At 46.3% G+C, this 17,218-nt stretch overlaps 6 protein-coding genes across 7 annotated transcripts; 4 read left to right on the top strand and 2 right to left on the bottom strand.

Annotated features, from left to right (window-relative positions):
• Positions 1-135: 135 nt before the first annotated feature.
• On the top strand, positions 136-1,173 carry FOXG_22855 (uncharacterized protein). The gene has a single exon (XM_018403275.1). It carries the CDS (start codon positions 273-275, stop codon positions 1,017-1,019), a length of 747 nt encoding a protein of 248 aa, XP_018258581.1. The 5' UTR covers positions 136-272; the 3' UTR covers positions 1,020-1,173.
• A 1,149-nt stretch (positions 1,174-2,322) lies between these two features.
• Positions 2,323-4,685, top strand: FOXG_17544 (hydroxymethylglutaryl-coenzyme A reductase). Its single transcript, XM_018397552.1, has one exon. The coding sequence runs from the start codon at positions 3,051-3,053 to the stop codon at positions 4,206-4,208; it is 1,158 nt and encodes a 385-aa protein (XP_018258582.1). The 5' UTR covers positions 2,323-3,050; the 3' UTR covers positions 4,209-4,685.
• FOXG_22856 (uncharacterized protein) lies at positions 4,627-6,153 on the bottom strand. 2 transcript variants are annotated; one of them, XM_018403277.1, is made up of 2 exons: positions 5,703-6,037; positions 4,627-5,588 (listed from the first exon to the last, which is right to left on the bottom strand). In XM_018403277.1, exons 1-2 carry the CDS (start codon positions 5,766-5,768, stop codon positions 5,028-5,030), a joined length of 627 nt encoding a protein of 208 aa, XP_018258584.1. In that variant the 5' UTR covers positions 5,769-6,037; the 3' UTR covers positions 4,627-5,027. The 2 variants fall into 2 exon arrangements, with proteins under 2 accessions (XP_018258584.1, XP_018258583.1); XM_018403276.1 differs by having other exon boundaries at positions 4,627-6,153.
• Positions 6,154-7,048: 895 nt separating this feature from the next.
• FOXG_17545 (uncharacterized protein) lies at positions 7,049-8,351 on the bottom strand. Its single transcript, XM_018397553.1, has one exon. The coding sequence runs from the start codon at positions 7,672-7,674 to the stop codon at positions 7,288-7,290; it is 387 nt and encodes a 128-aa protein (XP_018258585.1). The 5' UTR covers positions 7,675-8,351; the 3' UTR covers positions 7,049-7,287.
• Positions 8,352-8,794: 443 nt separating this feature from the next.
• FOXG_17546 (uncharacterized protein) lies at positions 8,795-10,441 on the top strand. Its single transcript, XM_018397554.1, has one exon. It carries the CDS (start codon positions 9,464-9,466, stop codon positions 9,815-9,817), a length of 354 nt encoding a protein of 117 aa, XP_018258586.1. The 5' UTR covers positions 8,795-9,463; the 3' UTR covers positions 9,818-10,441.
• Positions 10,442-11,357: 916 nt separating this feature from the next.
• On the top strand, positions 11,358-14,538 carry FOXG_22857 (uncharacterized protein). Its single transcript, XM_018403278.1, has 3 exons — positions 11,358-12,472; positions 12,525-12,758; positions 12,816-14,538. The coding sequence occupies exons 1-3, from the start codon at positions 11,682-11,684 to the stop codon at positions 13,360-13,362; spliced, it is 1,572 nt and encodes a 523-aa protein (XP_018258587.1). The 5' UTR covers positions 11,358-11,681; the 3' UTR covers positions 13,363-14,538.
• The last annotated feature ends 2,680 nt before the right edge of the window (positions 14,539-17,218 follow it).

Raw genomic sequence — 17,218 nt, forward strand, 5'->3', positions numbered from 1 at the left:
CAAAACTGCAAGTAGTAGTGGGAAATCTAAGGGACGCAAAGTCCCACAGCTTACTGGTATACGGGAACTTGGAAAAGAAATATATCTACTTCGCACGGCAAGCACAATGCTGTTACCTACACAGCGCCTTACCGCTATTCGCATAGGACACCCTCAGTGGCCTTAGATACTAATCATGGGATGTACACGACGTGAAAGAATGTATCACGTTGGCCCTCAACCAGAAACAACGATCGGTGACCGGGCATATAACCTGAAGTGAAGAGCCAGCGATGAACTTTTTCTCAGTTGTGTTTGATAGTTATCTTTATTACCCATTGCTTCTAACATTCTGCCTACGTTCGTATATCCTAATTGACATGTCTTTAAACCCATCGTATCGAACTCGCCATCAGCAACAGCTCCCTTCATACCGAGAGCTCTGTACCACCGAACTACCCATGTCAATCTCACCTCCTCCCTTGAGGGCTTTACCCTCTATCGAGTCTTTACCAAACCGGAGGTCGGATGCACTTCACCACGGCTCCTCGAGCTCAGATCTTTGGCTCCCGCCCGTGAGCTTTGTTCCCGCTCACCTATACACCAACCCATGGTCAGCCTTAGATTCACTGAGCTCCTGGCACGTCGGTCACTCAACTGTGGACTCTCGACAATCTACTAGTTATTATGGCTACAGTCGACGACTGCCAGAGATACAGCCACCAGAAAACCCAGAAGCGGAGAGTCGAGTTGCGCTGTCTCGCTTGACTACTGGTCAGGATTTTTCAGTATCTATAAGCGACTTGAATTTCTTATCAGAACAAGAGCAGTTCATCATTCGGAAGCGATTAATGAAAACCCAGTGGAAACAAATTCAAGAGGAGTTCGAATTTCGATGGAAGCCTATATCTGTCCAGGGCTTAGTAATGAAGCTAGGAAGGCTAAGAAGGAAGCATGGGATCATAAAACACGTCCTACCGGCAAGACGAAGGAGAGCTCCAGAAATTATGAATGGTATGACAGCAGAGGAGGTACGGTAGTTGAATAAAAAGTATCTATTTTCTGACAACGCCCTCGCTTCACTTTCCTATAACTTACACTTTAACAACCACGCCGGTAAGACTCCAGACTACCCTGGACACCAGACCAAATGGATCTGCGTATAAGAAAACAACTCTCCCCTGTAAAAATTCTTTCTTGGCACGCACTGTTAGTGCACTGTTAGGAGCGGGATTTTCTACGGGCTACTCGGCCACACAATACTGCGGGGACGCCATCGGCTCCCTAACAGCAGTTTTCAGAGAAGGAATTTTGGAGAGTTCACCTTCTCTGACAACACCTTTGTCGGATCTAATGGCGGCACCTCAGAACCAGAACGCCTTAGATATCGGAGGACGGTGCCCGTGGCATCGGTAGCGACATCCTCCCGATCAACGACGCCGATTGCGATGGGTTTTTCCCCTTTGAAGGCAAGCCGCACCGCCGGCCTCTGATTCCTTCCCAAGGTTTTTCCCTGCCGCCACGACAGTCGACTACGAGCTACAACTTGGTTACTGGAGATTGTGGACTGCGTCAGCAGATGTAGTGATGCGTGAGAGAATTCTGGTCGGTGGAAAAAGCTCGACAGTAGATTGCCCCCGAACCCGCTGACGGGTGACGGGCTTGAGAAATACAGCACCTTTTGTGCCATTGGTATGCTGGATGGTGAAGGAAGCGGGGTTTCCCTGTACCTAGCTAGCTCAGCACGTCTTTTGCTCCAGTAGGAGATCTGGCTTCGTTACAGCCACCCAGACGAAAAATATACAAACAAACAAACAAACAAACAAAGCGTATAAGAAAATCTGTAGTAGGCAAGCCTGCCTGTAGGCTATGGCATAATCCTTGGTAAATCGCATGAAGCATATTTATTGCACATTTGCCACATAAGAATAATTGCGGCCTTCCCACTGACATTTTCTCTTGCCAGCGTATCCAATGACACCTACATACCTACACAGAGTGGTTATGGTAAAGTCGGACTGACCCCCCTGACTTGACCCGGACCGTGCCCCTGCTAGCGTCGAAAAGACGGGTCGGAGAATTCAAAACCCGGACTGTGCTCCACTTTAGCAGGAGCACGGTCCGGTTCAAGTCAGGGGTCAGTCCGACTTTACCACATCCACATACATAGGTAGGCAAGATCAGGTTTTCTTTTAGTTAGGATCAATGATGTCGAGCAGCAGCGATGATTGGCTACTAAAAAATATGGCACATAGCCGCCCCACTCGGACTTGCCTATTTAGTTCTCTACTTCTGAACCAGCTTTTTAAAGTGTTTGCTAGGTATTATTTGTACAGTGTTGTACATTTGCACCATCCTCTTCGCAATATCATCCTCTTTGCTGTCAGATATTACGTGTATTCGGTCCATTGATCCAGATTGGAATATTCATACTTTGTTCTGCTGAAATCTGCCCCTCAGAGGTTTTACCATTTCGGTATTTCTCAGTAGCGCAAAGTAAAACGGTGCTTGGCCTGACTGTGCGGGTCAGATTCGTCACACTCATCACTACTTTCTTCAAGGTCATTACGCATGACCTTTGAGGACTGCTGTCTATGTATACAGCGTTTAAAGTGTCGTCGTTCCTGTGGTGCGGGGCCCCAATCAGTTTGCGATAATTTTGTAAAAGAGGAAGCTGGGAGTGTTCAATACTGTGACAGAGTTTGGCAATGGTATCTTAGACCCCCGTCCGCGCACGAGGCTGGCGGCCTGAATACCTACCACCTCTAACGTAGTCTGTCATGTAGGGATGTGAATAGATAGTGTGAAAAGTACGTCAATGTTTGTTGTCATGCGTCAGCTAAAGCTACGGCAACTCGGACATCATTTCTAGGGCACGATTGCAATATAGCGCTAGATAGGAAATCATTGGCTTTCACATGTTTGTTGAATTTAAATCATCGGAATTGCTATCATATGGATGACGGACCTGCACACCTGTAACATCGACCATACTTTGCGCCAAGGGTCCATTGTGTACATGTCTACAGAGTCCCTCCAGCCATCCGAACAGCATAAGGGAACCTTCGATCATGAGCTCTGATATATCAGCTAACAAACCTGAGCTCTTGCGTTCTTGGGCGCTTGCGTTCAAAAATGCTGGAAATTTGCAAAAGGAATATGACGGCAAGGTATGCGTCGAGAATTGCATTGGCTTCTGCCAGATTCCTCTAGCCGTCGCAGGCCCTTTGCAGGTGGCTGGATCAGCTTCGCCGGACAAAGTCTACGCTCCACTCGCCACATACGAAGGGACACTCGTTGCCAGCTGTTCCAGAGGATGCAAAGCATTCAACGCTTCTGGAGGAATTCACATCGAGATCCTCAGCAACAGCATGAGTCGAGGTCCTGTATTCACTTTTGACAACCCCGACCATGCAGTTATATTCGCGAAACAGTTACCGGCTTTGAAACCAATATTCTCACGATGGGCGGAGGAAACAAGTGCACACGTACGGCTTCAGGCCATGCAACCCACTGTAATCGGTTCCAAAGTGCATGTGCTCTGTAGCTACAGTTGTGGGAGTGCAGCTGGCCAGAACATGGTCACCAAGGCCACCCAACACGCCTGCGAGATGCTCCGAGACTCTCTAGCCGACGAATTCAGTATCCGGGGATTCCTTATAGAGGGACAGATGGCATCTGATAAGAAGCCGTCGTGGGGCAACGTGAAGAAAGCGCGAGGCGTTGAGACACTGGTTTGGGGAACACTCTCCGCTGATGCCTGTCGAGAGGTGCTGGGCTGTACCACTTATGAACTCTATGCCACCCAGCAGATCATAAAGGAGGGAGGGATCCGAAACGGTCAGTTTGGCTGCAATGTCAACACAGTCAACATCATTGCCGCTATGTTCATTGCCACCGGTCAGGATCCTGCCAGCACTGCCGAGGCATGCTGGAGCCATCTGACTTCAGAACTTGACCCTAAGACGGGCGCACTCACCATGAGTCTCTATCTACCTTCCCTGCCTGTGGGCACCATTGGCGGTGGCACTGGATTACCGATGCAGAGGGAGGCTCTCAAATTGCTTAAATGCGATGGTGATGGAGCAGGGCAGAAAGAGCGGCTTGCTGGTCTCATCGCCGCTTTTGGCCTTGCCTTGGATGCCAGCACGAGTGCGGCGATCACCAATGACACGTTCACCGCCAGCCACATGCGATTAGGAAGGGGACAAGAGCGGCCGAAATTGTGATATGCCTCATACAACAGACCCAAAACAAAGTGATCGCTAGATAACCGGAGGGTCTGTGAACATGCAGTACGCGGAATCAATCACAACATGTTCTACTGAGACGAGATCCAGCAAAATGGGCGGAAAGAAGGAAACTCATTTTGCCTAAGGAATGAAATATGGCTCAGGCCGAGTTGCTTTCTTCGCCGTTACAACAGGAGCTTGCCATCTTGAGTGCGTTTCTAGATACCTATGGGGCAAACAACATATCGTTAGGAAGAGAAAATTGTTTTTGCCAACACCGTTGGCTGATGCGAGATATCTGTGAATACCGAGAGAAGATGACCTCAGCATGCCTTAGTAGATGGTCTATAGTTCAAACTGGCTTAAACTAGAATCGTAATAATAGGTTTGTGTCAGACATTACGTGTATTCGGTCCATTGATGCAGATTGGTATATTCATCTTGTCTTCTGTTGAAATCTACCTCTTACCAGTTCGGTTGTAATCTTAAGTATCCCTGCTTGCACTTGCCACCCAGTGCCTGTTTAGCATTTTGCTGTGTGTAACCTAACCGAGTAATACTGATAGATTCATTACCTGCGTTTTGTCGGCTTGATCACGTTGTAATTGAAGATTCAAGACGGTTCTCCCCACAGACATATACGTAGTAAGCATACCGGTGCGAATAGTGGTAGATATAGAAAGAAAGATTATAAGCTACTAGAAGACCCCCACAATAAGACTGTAGACCGTGTTGTATATTTATGTTAGTAAGTTCCTGCGCTACTGAAGATTTCAGTCAAAGTTAGGTACAGCCTCCATAACATAACGTCTCGGCCTATTGGCCCTCTGTCTCAAAGCAGGCAGCGTCGTAGACGGAAAAGTACCACCCATCCTCAGCCTCAAATCCCATGGCAGAGACACTAGTACTATAAAGCTCGCACTGGTTACCACTGGTAAAACCGATTGACTTGCAGTCATCCCTTTTTTCACACTCAGCTTTACATCCCACCAAATCGTACTGTTGGAAAAGAGCGATCAAATTGACATGGCTGTCCTTGAAGAGGCCTGTTTGACCGCAGACAGGCTCTGGTTTATTTGCGCAGCCGGATGTGGCAGCTCCAGATTCTTTTGTGCAAGATTGAGAGGTGGGGGTCTCAGGAGCGATAGTTGTAGGTCTTTGTTCTAGCATGGTCGATGCGACGGACTCGGCGATCGAGGTCGTTAAAGCGTTTGAAAGCGTGTCTTGAATCATGGTCCCCGACGGGTGAGTGGTAGAAGCAAACGAGGAAGTAGTCACAACAGTAGGACCAGGTTGGTTTTCAGGACGTCCCGTCCTTGTAGGCTCCTCTCCCGGGGTTTGATATGCGGTAGTTGACAGACCAGTTTCGCTATCAGACTTTCCCATAACATCAGTATATACTGGAGAGGTACCAGCAGCGGACGGGAAATTTTCATTGCCCGTCAACTGAGACTGGATGGAAGAGTATGAAGGAGCGCCAGGCCTACAAACACCTGCTTGAGCTCCGGCGGCGAGGGCAACCGCGGCGGCAGTACGAAGCGTCAGGACGACTAACATAGCGTTTAGGGGAGTTGTGTGGAGATACAATTCGTTCTAGTTCAGAAGAAAGGAAGAAAGGTAATGAATAAAAGACGATGATATTTACAGTACCGTATTGCGCACTCGTACTTCTCGCTACACTACAGCATGCTCTTTGTGAGTTCCGAGGTAGGTATCAGTGAGTTACTGCATGGATCCACCTTATATGCCAATGTATCGTCCAAACCAGGCTGTTTCGAGGGGCTCGTAAGCAAAACCTAGCTTAGAGGGCGATCCATCCAAAGGCATCGCGGCGTCCGGGAACTCAGGATGCAGTCGTATCGACGTGAAAAGAAATTCGGGTGTACATAAATGGTAATTCTATAGCTGCAAGGCTTGTTGTAGGAGAGCAAGCCTCGGGTGCACCACACTGTATGCAGGGCGTTGTTTGTTTACTCTGAGCTTCGCTTACGGGGTAGATATTCCACGTCTCTCAATGTAAGCTGCCAACAAGGGGTGTATGGATACTGTACTAATAGTTGTGAATTAATCTGTTAGTAATATGTTTTTGTTAAATACGTTTCATTGTGAAAAAGGGATAACCGATTTTAATCTTTAGTCCGATACCAGATATTACAGAGTATTACGTAACTGTTGCTGATTTGTGGATCATATAACAGCAGTCATGAGCTTCGAATGCTTATGACCCTCTGACTGGATACTGCGCGACCCCGGCGAAACGATGAGCTTGTTATTCATGTGTCTTGGGCGCCAGATAGGTTGAGAAGGATCAAGACCCTGGAATTTTAAGCGTCTTGTTCCATCAAGTTTGAGTTATTATGTGACTTTGAAGACTAGATTTCCTGAAGATGAATATTCTGGAGTGTTCGACCTTTAGGGTTCTCATTCAACCTTCCGCATTCTCGGGTTATGCGCCGCCGTACCCCAGTTGGCCAGGTATCTAGATGCTTTTAGGACATATAGCACTAGCTATAGCGGCCTATCTTCAGTGAACCGATCGTCACGCATGATCTGGCTCTGAAACTATCAGGAAGCCTAAATCATGAAGCCGACGTAGATTCGAATGGTGTTAAATACACTTTGTCCTTTTTTTGTAGTCTGCTTGGAGGTTGTAATTGTTCGGAATGGTAAAAATACCATAGTCATCCATAATACGGCCGTAGTCTGCTGGATTGTTAAATAACATTTCAAGCGTTTTTTTGCCGTGTCTTAGAAGGTGTTCAAAGGTCTCCAGATGATGAGATGGCTCAGATTCTGCTGGGGTCTTCATGGTAAGAGTCTTAGTGTCAAAAGAAAAGAATTATGCTGATCACAACCAGTACAAAAGCAGTCATCACTTCACTGACATTACAAGAGCTGAAAGATTGCCGTAGCACAGTGCATCAATTCACTACTTAGATTCACCAAAAATCGAACTACCGATTTCGCCTCTCCGCCCATCACAAAAGATGAAGAGTTCTAGTTTCAGAGACAGGTATTCAGTGTTTTAACCATCAATGGAATACGAAGACTGAAAACAAAGATACAAGACGTGCGCTTAGGCCTTAAACTTCTTGCCATCCTTGTATCCACCATCACCATATCCAGGATTGTCGTAGGTTGGGTAAGGCTTCTTGCTGACAGTTTTGGTTTTTGTTTTGTACTTGGTAACTGTCCTGGTCTTGGTCTCGTACTTGGTGACTGGAGGCTTGTAACTGGTGACAGTTTTTGTCTCGGTCTTGTACTTGGTGGTTGGAGGTTTGTACTTGGTGACAGTCTTGGTGTTGGTCATGGGGGGCTTGTAGGCTGGCTTAGTGACAGTGTGAGTGACCGTAGCTGTCACGGTCTTGACCCTTTCTCCATAACCATTTCCGTAGTCACCACCAAGGCTGGCAAAGACTAGCGGGAGAGAAAGTAGAGGAGCGATCAAGGTAAAGATTTTCATGTTGTAAAGTGGAGCAAAACTCTTGAATATATGATTCGAGCGTGTGGAGCCGTTGAAACAGCGGAGGGGAAGCTCGAGCCTGCAAGTCCAAGCGTGCAGGATCTTCTGTGAGCATCAGGGGATAAAAGCAGACCTTTATACCACTTGTTACTTACATGCTTCCGATACGCAATGGAGATATTACTCCCATATCTCGGAATGTGAGATGTACAAGATGAATACTAACTTGACTTAGGTTCACATCTTACCACAAGAACTCAGATTGTGTGGCTCCCTCAATAAAATACACAAAAAGGTTATTTTAAGCAACTGTCCTTGGTCAATGGCTGCCTGTCTGACGGAGCAGGCTACCAATAGCTGTTGTCGGAGCTACAATACACCGTAGGCGCAGCGCGTGAGGATTTCCCAGCCATCCACGGTGACGGTACAGTCAATCTCAGGACCATTTACCTGTTAAACGCTAGCGATCCGCCATTGCAAGGGGCGAAACAAAGAATGGAAAGCAGAAGTGAGGAAAGTGAACCTGAAATTGGCCGTGCACTAGCAGATGCTATGGGATATGTGTTACTTTGCATATCACCATCAATGTGCCATCCACGGCCGTCTAAGCGGTGTCGCAGTGACTATACAAGAACACCATTACCTGATATCGTATCATGAGTCTTGAACCAAGTACACTGCATAGAGTCACATGAAAATCTTACAGAGCTCTAGACCTTTACTGCCCAGAAGCTATGTATGAGAACTTTTGAGCCTTAGGTATACAGGATCCTAATTTAATATACTCCTTCGCAAAGTATTATAAGATGCCATCGGCGTTAATTTCTGCTACATATAGTAATTTCCAAATTGTCGCCTCTGTCTTTAGCGAAAGGCTTGACATGGGGTTACATAGGCATCAAATTCACATATGTGGCGGCCCTCAAGGACAGCAGCACGAGAGACGGGATTACTGTTAGACATTACGCGTATTCGGTTCATTGATGTGAATTGGTATATTCATGTTTTTGTTCTGTTGAATTCTGTCCCTCAGAGGTTTTTACCATTTCGGTTGTAATCTTAAAATATCCCTGCTTGCACGTGAGACCCCAGCATCTGTTCAACAATTACAGATGATAACAAAAAGTCATACCTACCCTGGATGGTCCAAGTACCTACTTTCTAGGTCTTTATTTCTAGGTCTGTAACGAAGCCCTATCACTTGCTATTTCGGCTTCAATCGTGTACTCTCCATGACAACAGCCGTTAAGATGGGAGGGCTTATGTTCCAAGGCGGTGCTGTAGGCTCACTTCGCAAAATTACCAAGCACTACATGATGTCGGCGGGGCGTATTGAGGGGTTAAGTTCAGGCTTATGTCAAATCTGGGTGCAGCATGCTTTGATTCAACACAACAGCAAATGCTACCATCTGCGTCGTGCTCTACATATAATCATCTCTATTCACCAAATAGAGGCCTGTCCTCTCTGAAAGGGATTTGAATATTTTAGGTATCCCTCAATTTCCGTTCTTATGCTGTATCGTTTCTCATCCTGGGCATTTGGCTCCTGACGTTAGGCATTCCCATACCAGGCTGCTTTCAATTCGCTATTTTTGGAAATATTGCAATTTCATGATTATAATACGGGCAGAAGGGAATTTAGGTGTATATGGTTATTCACTAAATCATATTTCTTCAGGATCTTATTTTGAAGTACTTCTCTGGAAGGTGGTTCACGTATTCACTGCGCCTCCTTCAAAACCGTGATCGAACTACAAAAAGAATTGGGACGCAGACGTGAACACAAATCATGAAAATCTTTCCCTTCGTTCCCTCTATTCTCCGTCTCGTAGTTTCAGCGCAGTTGCAGGGTATAACGGAGATTGATTGGCCAAAGGAGTGCGGACACGCGTCGGAGTCGTTTTACCCTGCCATACCAACCGCCAAGCCTCCCGTAGCGGAGGCACCCAAGGTGGCTTCTACGCAAGTAGAGACTCCCCATTCAGTTCTCACCCATGCCCCGGTAATCCATGATAATCCATCTCTCCCCCCTGCCGAGCATGCCACCCAGAATGTACCATTCTCTAACCCTAGCGCTTACCCACCTCACACTGAGGCCTCCGTAAGTGGTTACAGCCAGCGGGAACAATCGCCTGAGCTCTAGAGTACGAATCAAAAGCACGATGGTGATGTGCATTTTGGCGACTTGACTCATTATGAGGTTGGCGTAGGGGCTTGCGGTCAGGACTCGATTGGGCAAGGCGACACTGGCAACATTGTAGCACTCTCAAAAATCTTATTCGATGCGGCCAAGATCGATACCAATCCCAACAATAACCCGCTATGTGGTAGAACTATCATTATCAAAGGTTCCAACGGCAAGGGTTCTCATGGTACCGTCTTAGATCAATGCGAAGGCTGCAAGATGAGTGATATGTATGTCAGCCACAAAATCTATAAAGAAATTTGGGGGAGCCTGGAGAAGGACGGCACCAATATCCAGTGGTGGTATAGCTAACCAGGGTCCCTGATGAGAAGTTATTGCTTTGGGAGTAATATTTGGCGAAAAGGACGGAGGGTTCGGTGATGATTTGCCTTACCATCAGTTTCTTGGTAGGAGACGCCATATGTATCATAATTGGATTCCTTTACTTTGACCTGGACTGTCTCTCCGTTCAACCATTATCAACATATATTTGTGGTTAGTTCAGCATCACTTTTATCGTGTGAAGTTCTCTAAGAAATCTTTTCCTTCCCAATGCCAGTAAATATATGGTCTGAATTAGAGTAACTTCATTCTAACTAGTATATACAGCTACTTACAGCTCCAGTTTCTATAGTCTTCTTTTCTTTTCTGTTACCCACTTGCTAAAGTCGAAAATTGCTGGGACTCGACGGAAAACTGAAAATGAAAGCGACTCTAAAACGAACAATCCAAAGTCACGGCTACTCATACACGGAAGGCGCAACCGCAGGGGTAGCTGCATCGTCATAACCTTCCTTATTGGCGAGGAGATCCCTTACATATGCTATGTTGCATACAATTCAAATCGTACCCACTTTGGGGTTCCAGCCGAACAAGGATTCATGAACGTGCTATTCTTTCCTGCATATACCCAAGTGATAAGTAGATACCTGGTCCGGCAAGGAACTCCCTGGCATACCATCTCTTCCACCAAAGCGGCGCCTTTCCTAAAAACGCTTCAGGGGTTAGCAGAATCCAGGGTATCTCAGGAGAATCCGAAAGTCTAATGCCGAGAACTATGACAGCTAGAGAAGCCTCTTAACGTCTGGTTGTACCAAGAGATACAAGTAGCTAACTTGAGATGGGGATAACCTATCTAAGGACGGTGTTACAGTGATTGGATGTCTGCCAGTCCATGACCATGGGAGGCCGTGGCCGGGGGCGACAGAAGAGACAGAACGTGGTGGGTCTGACATAACAACGCATAACGCGGCTTCTGATTTTCTCTAGTTACTGTTCACGTGAAATATGTCGCTTCGGTCAAAACCTTGGTTTCGTGGTGCGTTACTGTAGCTATGGATCCAAATCTATTACTAGGGTTGCGGTTGCTTCCGGTCTGAAGGTGGTGACCTATGACTCATGTCCAAAGTGGTAAAACTGAAGTCTGTTAAATGTTAAATCTTTTTATTGTTACTGGCGTACTTGTGAAAAAAGGGTTTTTTGTGATAACTCCCTCAGCCGATGGTAAGGTCCAGAATGGTAGAAATGGATTGGATCTTTATTCTCATTGCCTTTCATCCGTTGCTGCGATCTAATTGGCCACAGTTCCGCCCTGACAGTATCCTAATAACCGGCATTGTGAAACGACGGATCAGTTGTAATGGCGAAAGGGTAACTATGGTTCTTAGATAATACCAATCGAGCAAGCCTGCTTTAACCCACTACAAGTATGAACAAAGTAACGTTCCTCCTTTCATAGCACGCAGCATTGCAGCAGAAGGATTTACACTCTCGTTGGCGGCAAAGTCTCTCTTATCCAGCTAAAAACACAGCCAGCGGCAACATGAAGTCTTCATCATTTGAATCATCGTCTTCTCTGTCGCTAAAATCCGCAAGCGACGTGCAACTAACAAGTATCGTCGATGGAAACTCTCAAGAGGCTGACATTGGGACTGTCACCTCTAAGCAACTTCTTCGAAAGGTTGCTGCAATCGCATACCTATGCGGCGTGAGCGTTACCAGTAGCGCAACCAATGGCCTCATAGTCATTGGACTCCCTGAACTGACAGAAGATCTCCGTCTCCCTCCGTCTCTCGCCTTCTGGCCATCGTCAGTTCAGGGACTGGCCACTGCATCAACGCTGCTGCTCGCGGGTGCTATTGCTGATGTCGCGGGACCACGGCCAGTGAATCTGCTGGGATGCATGTTCAATTGTATCTTCATGCTTACCTGTGGACTGGTCAAGAGTGGCGAGGAACTGGTTATTTTGAGAGCCTTACAAGGCGTCGCCACTGCGTTGCACTTGTCTAGTTCTGTGGCCCTTGTGACTAAAGTGCAGCCGCAGGGGCGAGGACGCAACTTATCCTTTGCTTGCCTGGGATTAAGCCAGCTGTTAGGTTTCTCAGCTAGCCTAGTTGTCGGCGGTATATTGATCGATACTATTGGATGGCGATCGGGATGGTATTTCTGTGGAGGCCTTACCTTGTTGCTCCTCGCCATCGGGTGGTGGGCCTTGCCAAGAACCTCATTCCTCAGCGCATCACGAAACACACTGCAAAGTCTGCAAGTGCGAGTCGATTGGATTGGCGCATTTCTCGCATCGGCCTCTATGAGCCTACTGACATACTTTTTGGGGTTCGTTGCCGTATATCCCTCTCCATCTGTATATCTGCTAACTAGAAAACAGCGTCATAAGCACTAATGTAGATCGAATTCGTTCTCCAGAGAGCCTTCTCTCCCTCAGTCTCAGCATGATAACAGCAGTGTTGTTTGTTTGCTGGATGCATTCTCGAGTCAAGAATGGCCAGGTTGCTCTCATCCCGAATGAGCTCTGGAAAAATCCTTGTTTTACCAGTGTCTGCATCACTGTGGCCCTATCGTTTGCTGTGTTGAACTCTCTGGACCTTGTGACGAGTCTTTAGTAAGTTCAAAAATGAACGACAGTCAAGAACCTCATTCGACTGACGGGACCTCCTAGTTTCCAAGAAATCGAGCATCTCTCAGCTCTTGAAGCAGCTATACGCATGCTTCCGAGCACTGTGGTTGGCCTCACCCTCAACATCACTACGGGTCTTGTAGTTCACAAGATCCGTGCTAACTGGCTGGTCGCTCTCGCTTCCCTCCTTTCCGCTGGCTCCCCTCTGTTAATGGCTGTCATCCAGTCGGACTGGCCATACTGGAAGTGCGCTTTTCCCGCACAGGTCCTCATGCCGTTCTCTGTTGATGTTCTTTTCACAATCGGCCTTATCATTATCACGGAGGTTTTTCCCGAAGAAAAGCAAGCAGTCGCTGGTGCTGTTTTCAATACCGCTGCGCAGCTTGGCAATACCATGGGGCTTGCTGCCATGCAAATCATCTCAACATGGGTCACAAAACAACAAGAGAAAGTAAAATCCCCGACACAGGCTCTGATGGAGGGATACAGAGCGACATTTTGGACTATGTTAGCCCTCCTCTTGGTCTGTACCATTGTTGGAGCAATTGGCCTTCGAAAAGCGGGCAAAGTTGGGTCAAAACATTATTAAGATGCCAATCCGACTTATGGGGATGATGGATTTTTGTGTATCCAAGCGAAAAACAGTACACCGGATAATAGGTGGCCAATACTTGAATCAGATCTAATTGCGCGATCGTTTCAATTGTTAGGCACAGTGACAGCCTCGGTAATTCTCTTTCTGACGGGGCAAGAACGCACGATGAGAGTGTTACGAAAGCTGGGCTAAAGCCAGTCGTTATACGAGATCGAATCCATAAGATCACAATGTTGTCGAGGTGTCTAGCCTTCGCTGTTCACTATGAAGTTCCTGAAAGCAGCCATGGGGCCTGCGTAGATGTTACGGCAATAATACTAATCTCTCACGTATTGAGTCCGAGCCGTGATGCGGAATATCCTCCGGGCTAGAGTAAATGTTGCGCTAGCAAACGGCATTAGCAAAAGTGATAAATACCCATGGAGTATCCACTGGCGGAACAACAGAAGTCTCTTCCTGAGTTCCTTGTCATCGAGTTTTGGGAAACTTGATCATGGACGTTTCTATCTTCCTGGCCGTCCTAGGGTTACAAGGAACTCGTTGAAGCCCGAAATAAATGGAAAGGTGAGCTGAAGAACAAGGAGGCGTTTTCCTTTAGCGAGGCTATTATCAAAGCTCCGGTGAGATTGAGCACAATCCATTGTTTCACACCTTTGATAAGTTGAGAGACGGAGCCGCGCTGCGGTGTGAGGAGTTTAGCCATGTGCACGCAGCATCGAGACCCAAGTCTGAACAGACTTCTGGTCTGTCAACCGCTGGTAGAAGGAATACCTAGGTTAGAGATGGCGAGGCAACGAGCCCAAAGTCTCAGTCAAGGTCCACGTTAGAGTACTTAGTGATCGGATAAGATCGGCTCTCTAGACTTGAGAGTTTTTGTTTTAGCTTTTTTAAGGACAAGTTCCCTATCCGTAGGGTTGCTATTCCAAGCTCCAGCCTACATGTTAGCTTTTCTGAAATCTTCAAAGTTTGCAACGTACAATTGCGTCAAAGGAGTCGGAAAAATAGCAAATGCACGAACAAACGTAAAAGCTATTGGTAGCTTGACAAGATTAGTACATCGCCAGGGCGTATGAATGTATCCTTCTTGGACACGGGTTATATTTGGCTTATCCAACAAGCTTCGCTCAAAGGAGCAACAATATTATAATATTATATGATGCAAAAGAACCCACGCGTCTGCCCCTTTGGTCTTTGTTTCACAGAGCAGACTTGCGATATCACCTACAACGAGTGTCTCGAGATTATGCTTGATTTAAAAGGCTAGTTTTTAAATGCCCTTATTGAAGAGACATTGCTTATGAGATAGCAGATGACATTGTTAACGATCTGGACTATCTCCTCAATTTCGTTGGAAGGATGACAGACTACAGCGAGCCTGATCTTGTTTATCTTCTCGAGCACCTTGTCTCGCTCAACTATAAAAGTCTACCTAAGTCTCGCTGCAAAGCACCGGTCACTAATGAATCGTGGGGCAGAGCGGCTTGTCAAAAGCGCCGGCTACAAAAGCTCAAGGGTCAGAAGCCTTACTACGAGGCCAGTCGCGCATTGTACAAGTGCTCAATTTGCGCAAACGTATTTCATACGTGGAGCGCCGCTGCTCAGCATGGCAAGGAGACTCACTTTGGTCCAGTAGCAGTGTATTGCATGCTATGCGGGTATCGATTACCAGTCTCCAGAAGAAACCAGCACGAAAGTTTCTGTGGGTGGAGGATCTTGGATGGAGACCCAAATAAACCCAGCAGAATCTGGCTCTGCTGCCTCCAGAATCTGCTTCGTTTGACAAAGCGGGAAGTTTGTGAATTGATAGATATGTGTGACTTTCTCCGTCCTGATGGGCGCTGCAACACAAGAGGTAAGCACTGTCCTGGTGATACAGTTACAGTGATCTGATCCTTTCCTCCTGTTACAGCCCTGGCGCTTTACTTCTTTCAACAGCTACGGCGACTTGCCGAAAATTCGAAGGCTTCCAAACTCGAACCATCATGTAAACTAGATGAAGGACAAGAATTAAATCCATGTAGCCAAATCGATAACGAGATCCTAGCAGGAACAAAAGGAATACGAGACGTCTTTAACTGGGTAATGCAAGATAAGCCGATCACAAGCCGAAAATTACTGATTTGGGACCCTGGTATGTTCAGCACGCCTAATGACGAGTTGTATCACGAATTTTATCCGCCATTGTCCAATGCTCAAGAGTACAAGTGGATCAGACTTGTAGAACGTCAATTTACCTTCTTTACTCTAACGTACAATCCTTGCCGTCGACTGGAACAAAGGCAAACTAGGAAATCGATAGCTGGCAGCACTGACGTTGCACTTCGAGAGGGTGCCGGTTGGGCGTGGCGCGGCGCCCGAATACCTAGACAGCGTTACCCCGGGCGTTATGATTGGTGTCGTCCACTTTCTTAGTGCTATTCTCGTATTGACTGTAAAATTAAGACTACGGCGCTTTGTCGATGGCATACTAATAAGGCTTAGATTTACATGAATTGGCATAATTCATCTTGATATCAAAACTTGAAAATGTATTAATATGCAATACTTCCTACACAAAGTCCCTTATTTTCATGAAATAGCTTCTTCATCTTCCACTGAAAGACGATTCCTTAGACAACGCCGCATACTACAAAGCATGGAGATTCTGTTGTTTATATTGCGCAGTAGTGCTAGGTGAAAATATATATTTTATGAAACTTGGTTGTTCATTAGTGAGATGAGAGTTTTTCTCAGGTTTATATCTCTAAATGATTTCATCTAGGACTTTAAACTTTAAATCTAGGACTTTCAGACTGTTAGTCTGAATCCTGAAGGGAAGGGGGATCCCCGGATTTTCCAACACGCAGCACTTAGCGACTAATTATTTTCCTCGCATCGTCGCTGCATCCGTTTCTTCCATTCTTTATAACCAGAGCTTTTGTACTCAGTTGGAAAGTCTTACGCCATGCTTGATAGATTTATATGTTAATAGAAATCGTAAAGTAGTGTATATTGTATTAGCCATGAGTCACTTCCATTTTTCAAATCTCTCTACGTTATGTGTAAAAGTTCCGATTAATTAAGAATAAAGTCACACCTGCTGGATATCAACTTGTCTTAGCTGGGTATCAACTTCTTTTTTATTAAAGCCAGTAGCTATTCTTAGGTGTATTATTAAGTTTGGCCCTGACGTAGGCCAGTGCAACCATGTGCTTTGTTAATTTATCCCTTTGTCTCTGTCGCCGTTATCCTTTAAAGATAATTTTAGCTTTCCATGCTGCGGCATCTAGTAGACGATTTCCTTCGCAGTAGTCTCCCGCCATTCCATATTATAGGCATACCCATCTGCTACTTTCCCCCTGGGCAACCCATCCCCATTTTATTCTTACGATGCAGCATTTTGTCAACTCTACGAAGGATTGACTTAACCTCAGTCAAGAGATTCTGTATAGTTGATCGTTCCTAGTTCTTATGATATCATCAAGTTGTGCTCGCGCCGCCTCCCAGCGGAATATTGTAGTCATACCAGATGGCCCGCATCTTCTTGTTATGTACATTGCTCGAAGCATTGGGACATGCCTTTCGGAGCCATGGTCTGCAAGGGCGAGTGACTCCACAGAACAGTGCTTATCTATTATCGTAAAGCGAGTAGTCTGATTCGTATGTAGAGACTCGACTGTAATTGTTGAATGCCTCATAACATTCTGGCAGCACTGTACTTGGCAGTTCAAGGAGCATAACCTCTTTGGGGGATCAGTATGGCACAAGAATGAGGAGCGTCACAAATCAGACCGTCTCTGCCTTTTTGCCTGGTATACTGGATAGATTATAGTAGAACCAAAATACAAGCCGTCACCAAGAAATGGAACGT

This window comes from Fusarium oxysporum, chromosome 6 (assembly GCF_000149955.1).
Source record: "Fusarium oxysporum f. sp. lycopersici 4287 chromosome 6, whole genome shotgun sequence".
NCBI lineage: Eukaryota > Fungi > Ascomycota > Sordariomycetes > Hypocreales > Nectriaceae > Fusarium > Fusarium oxysporum.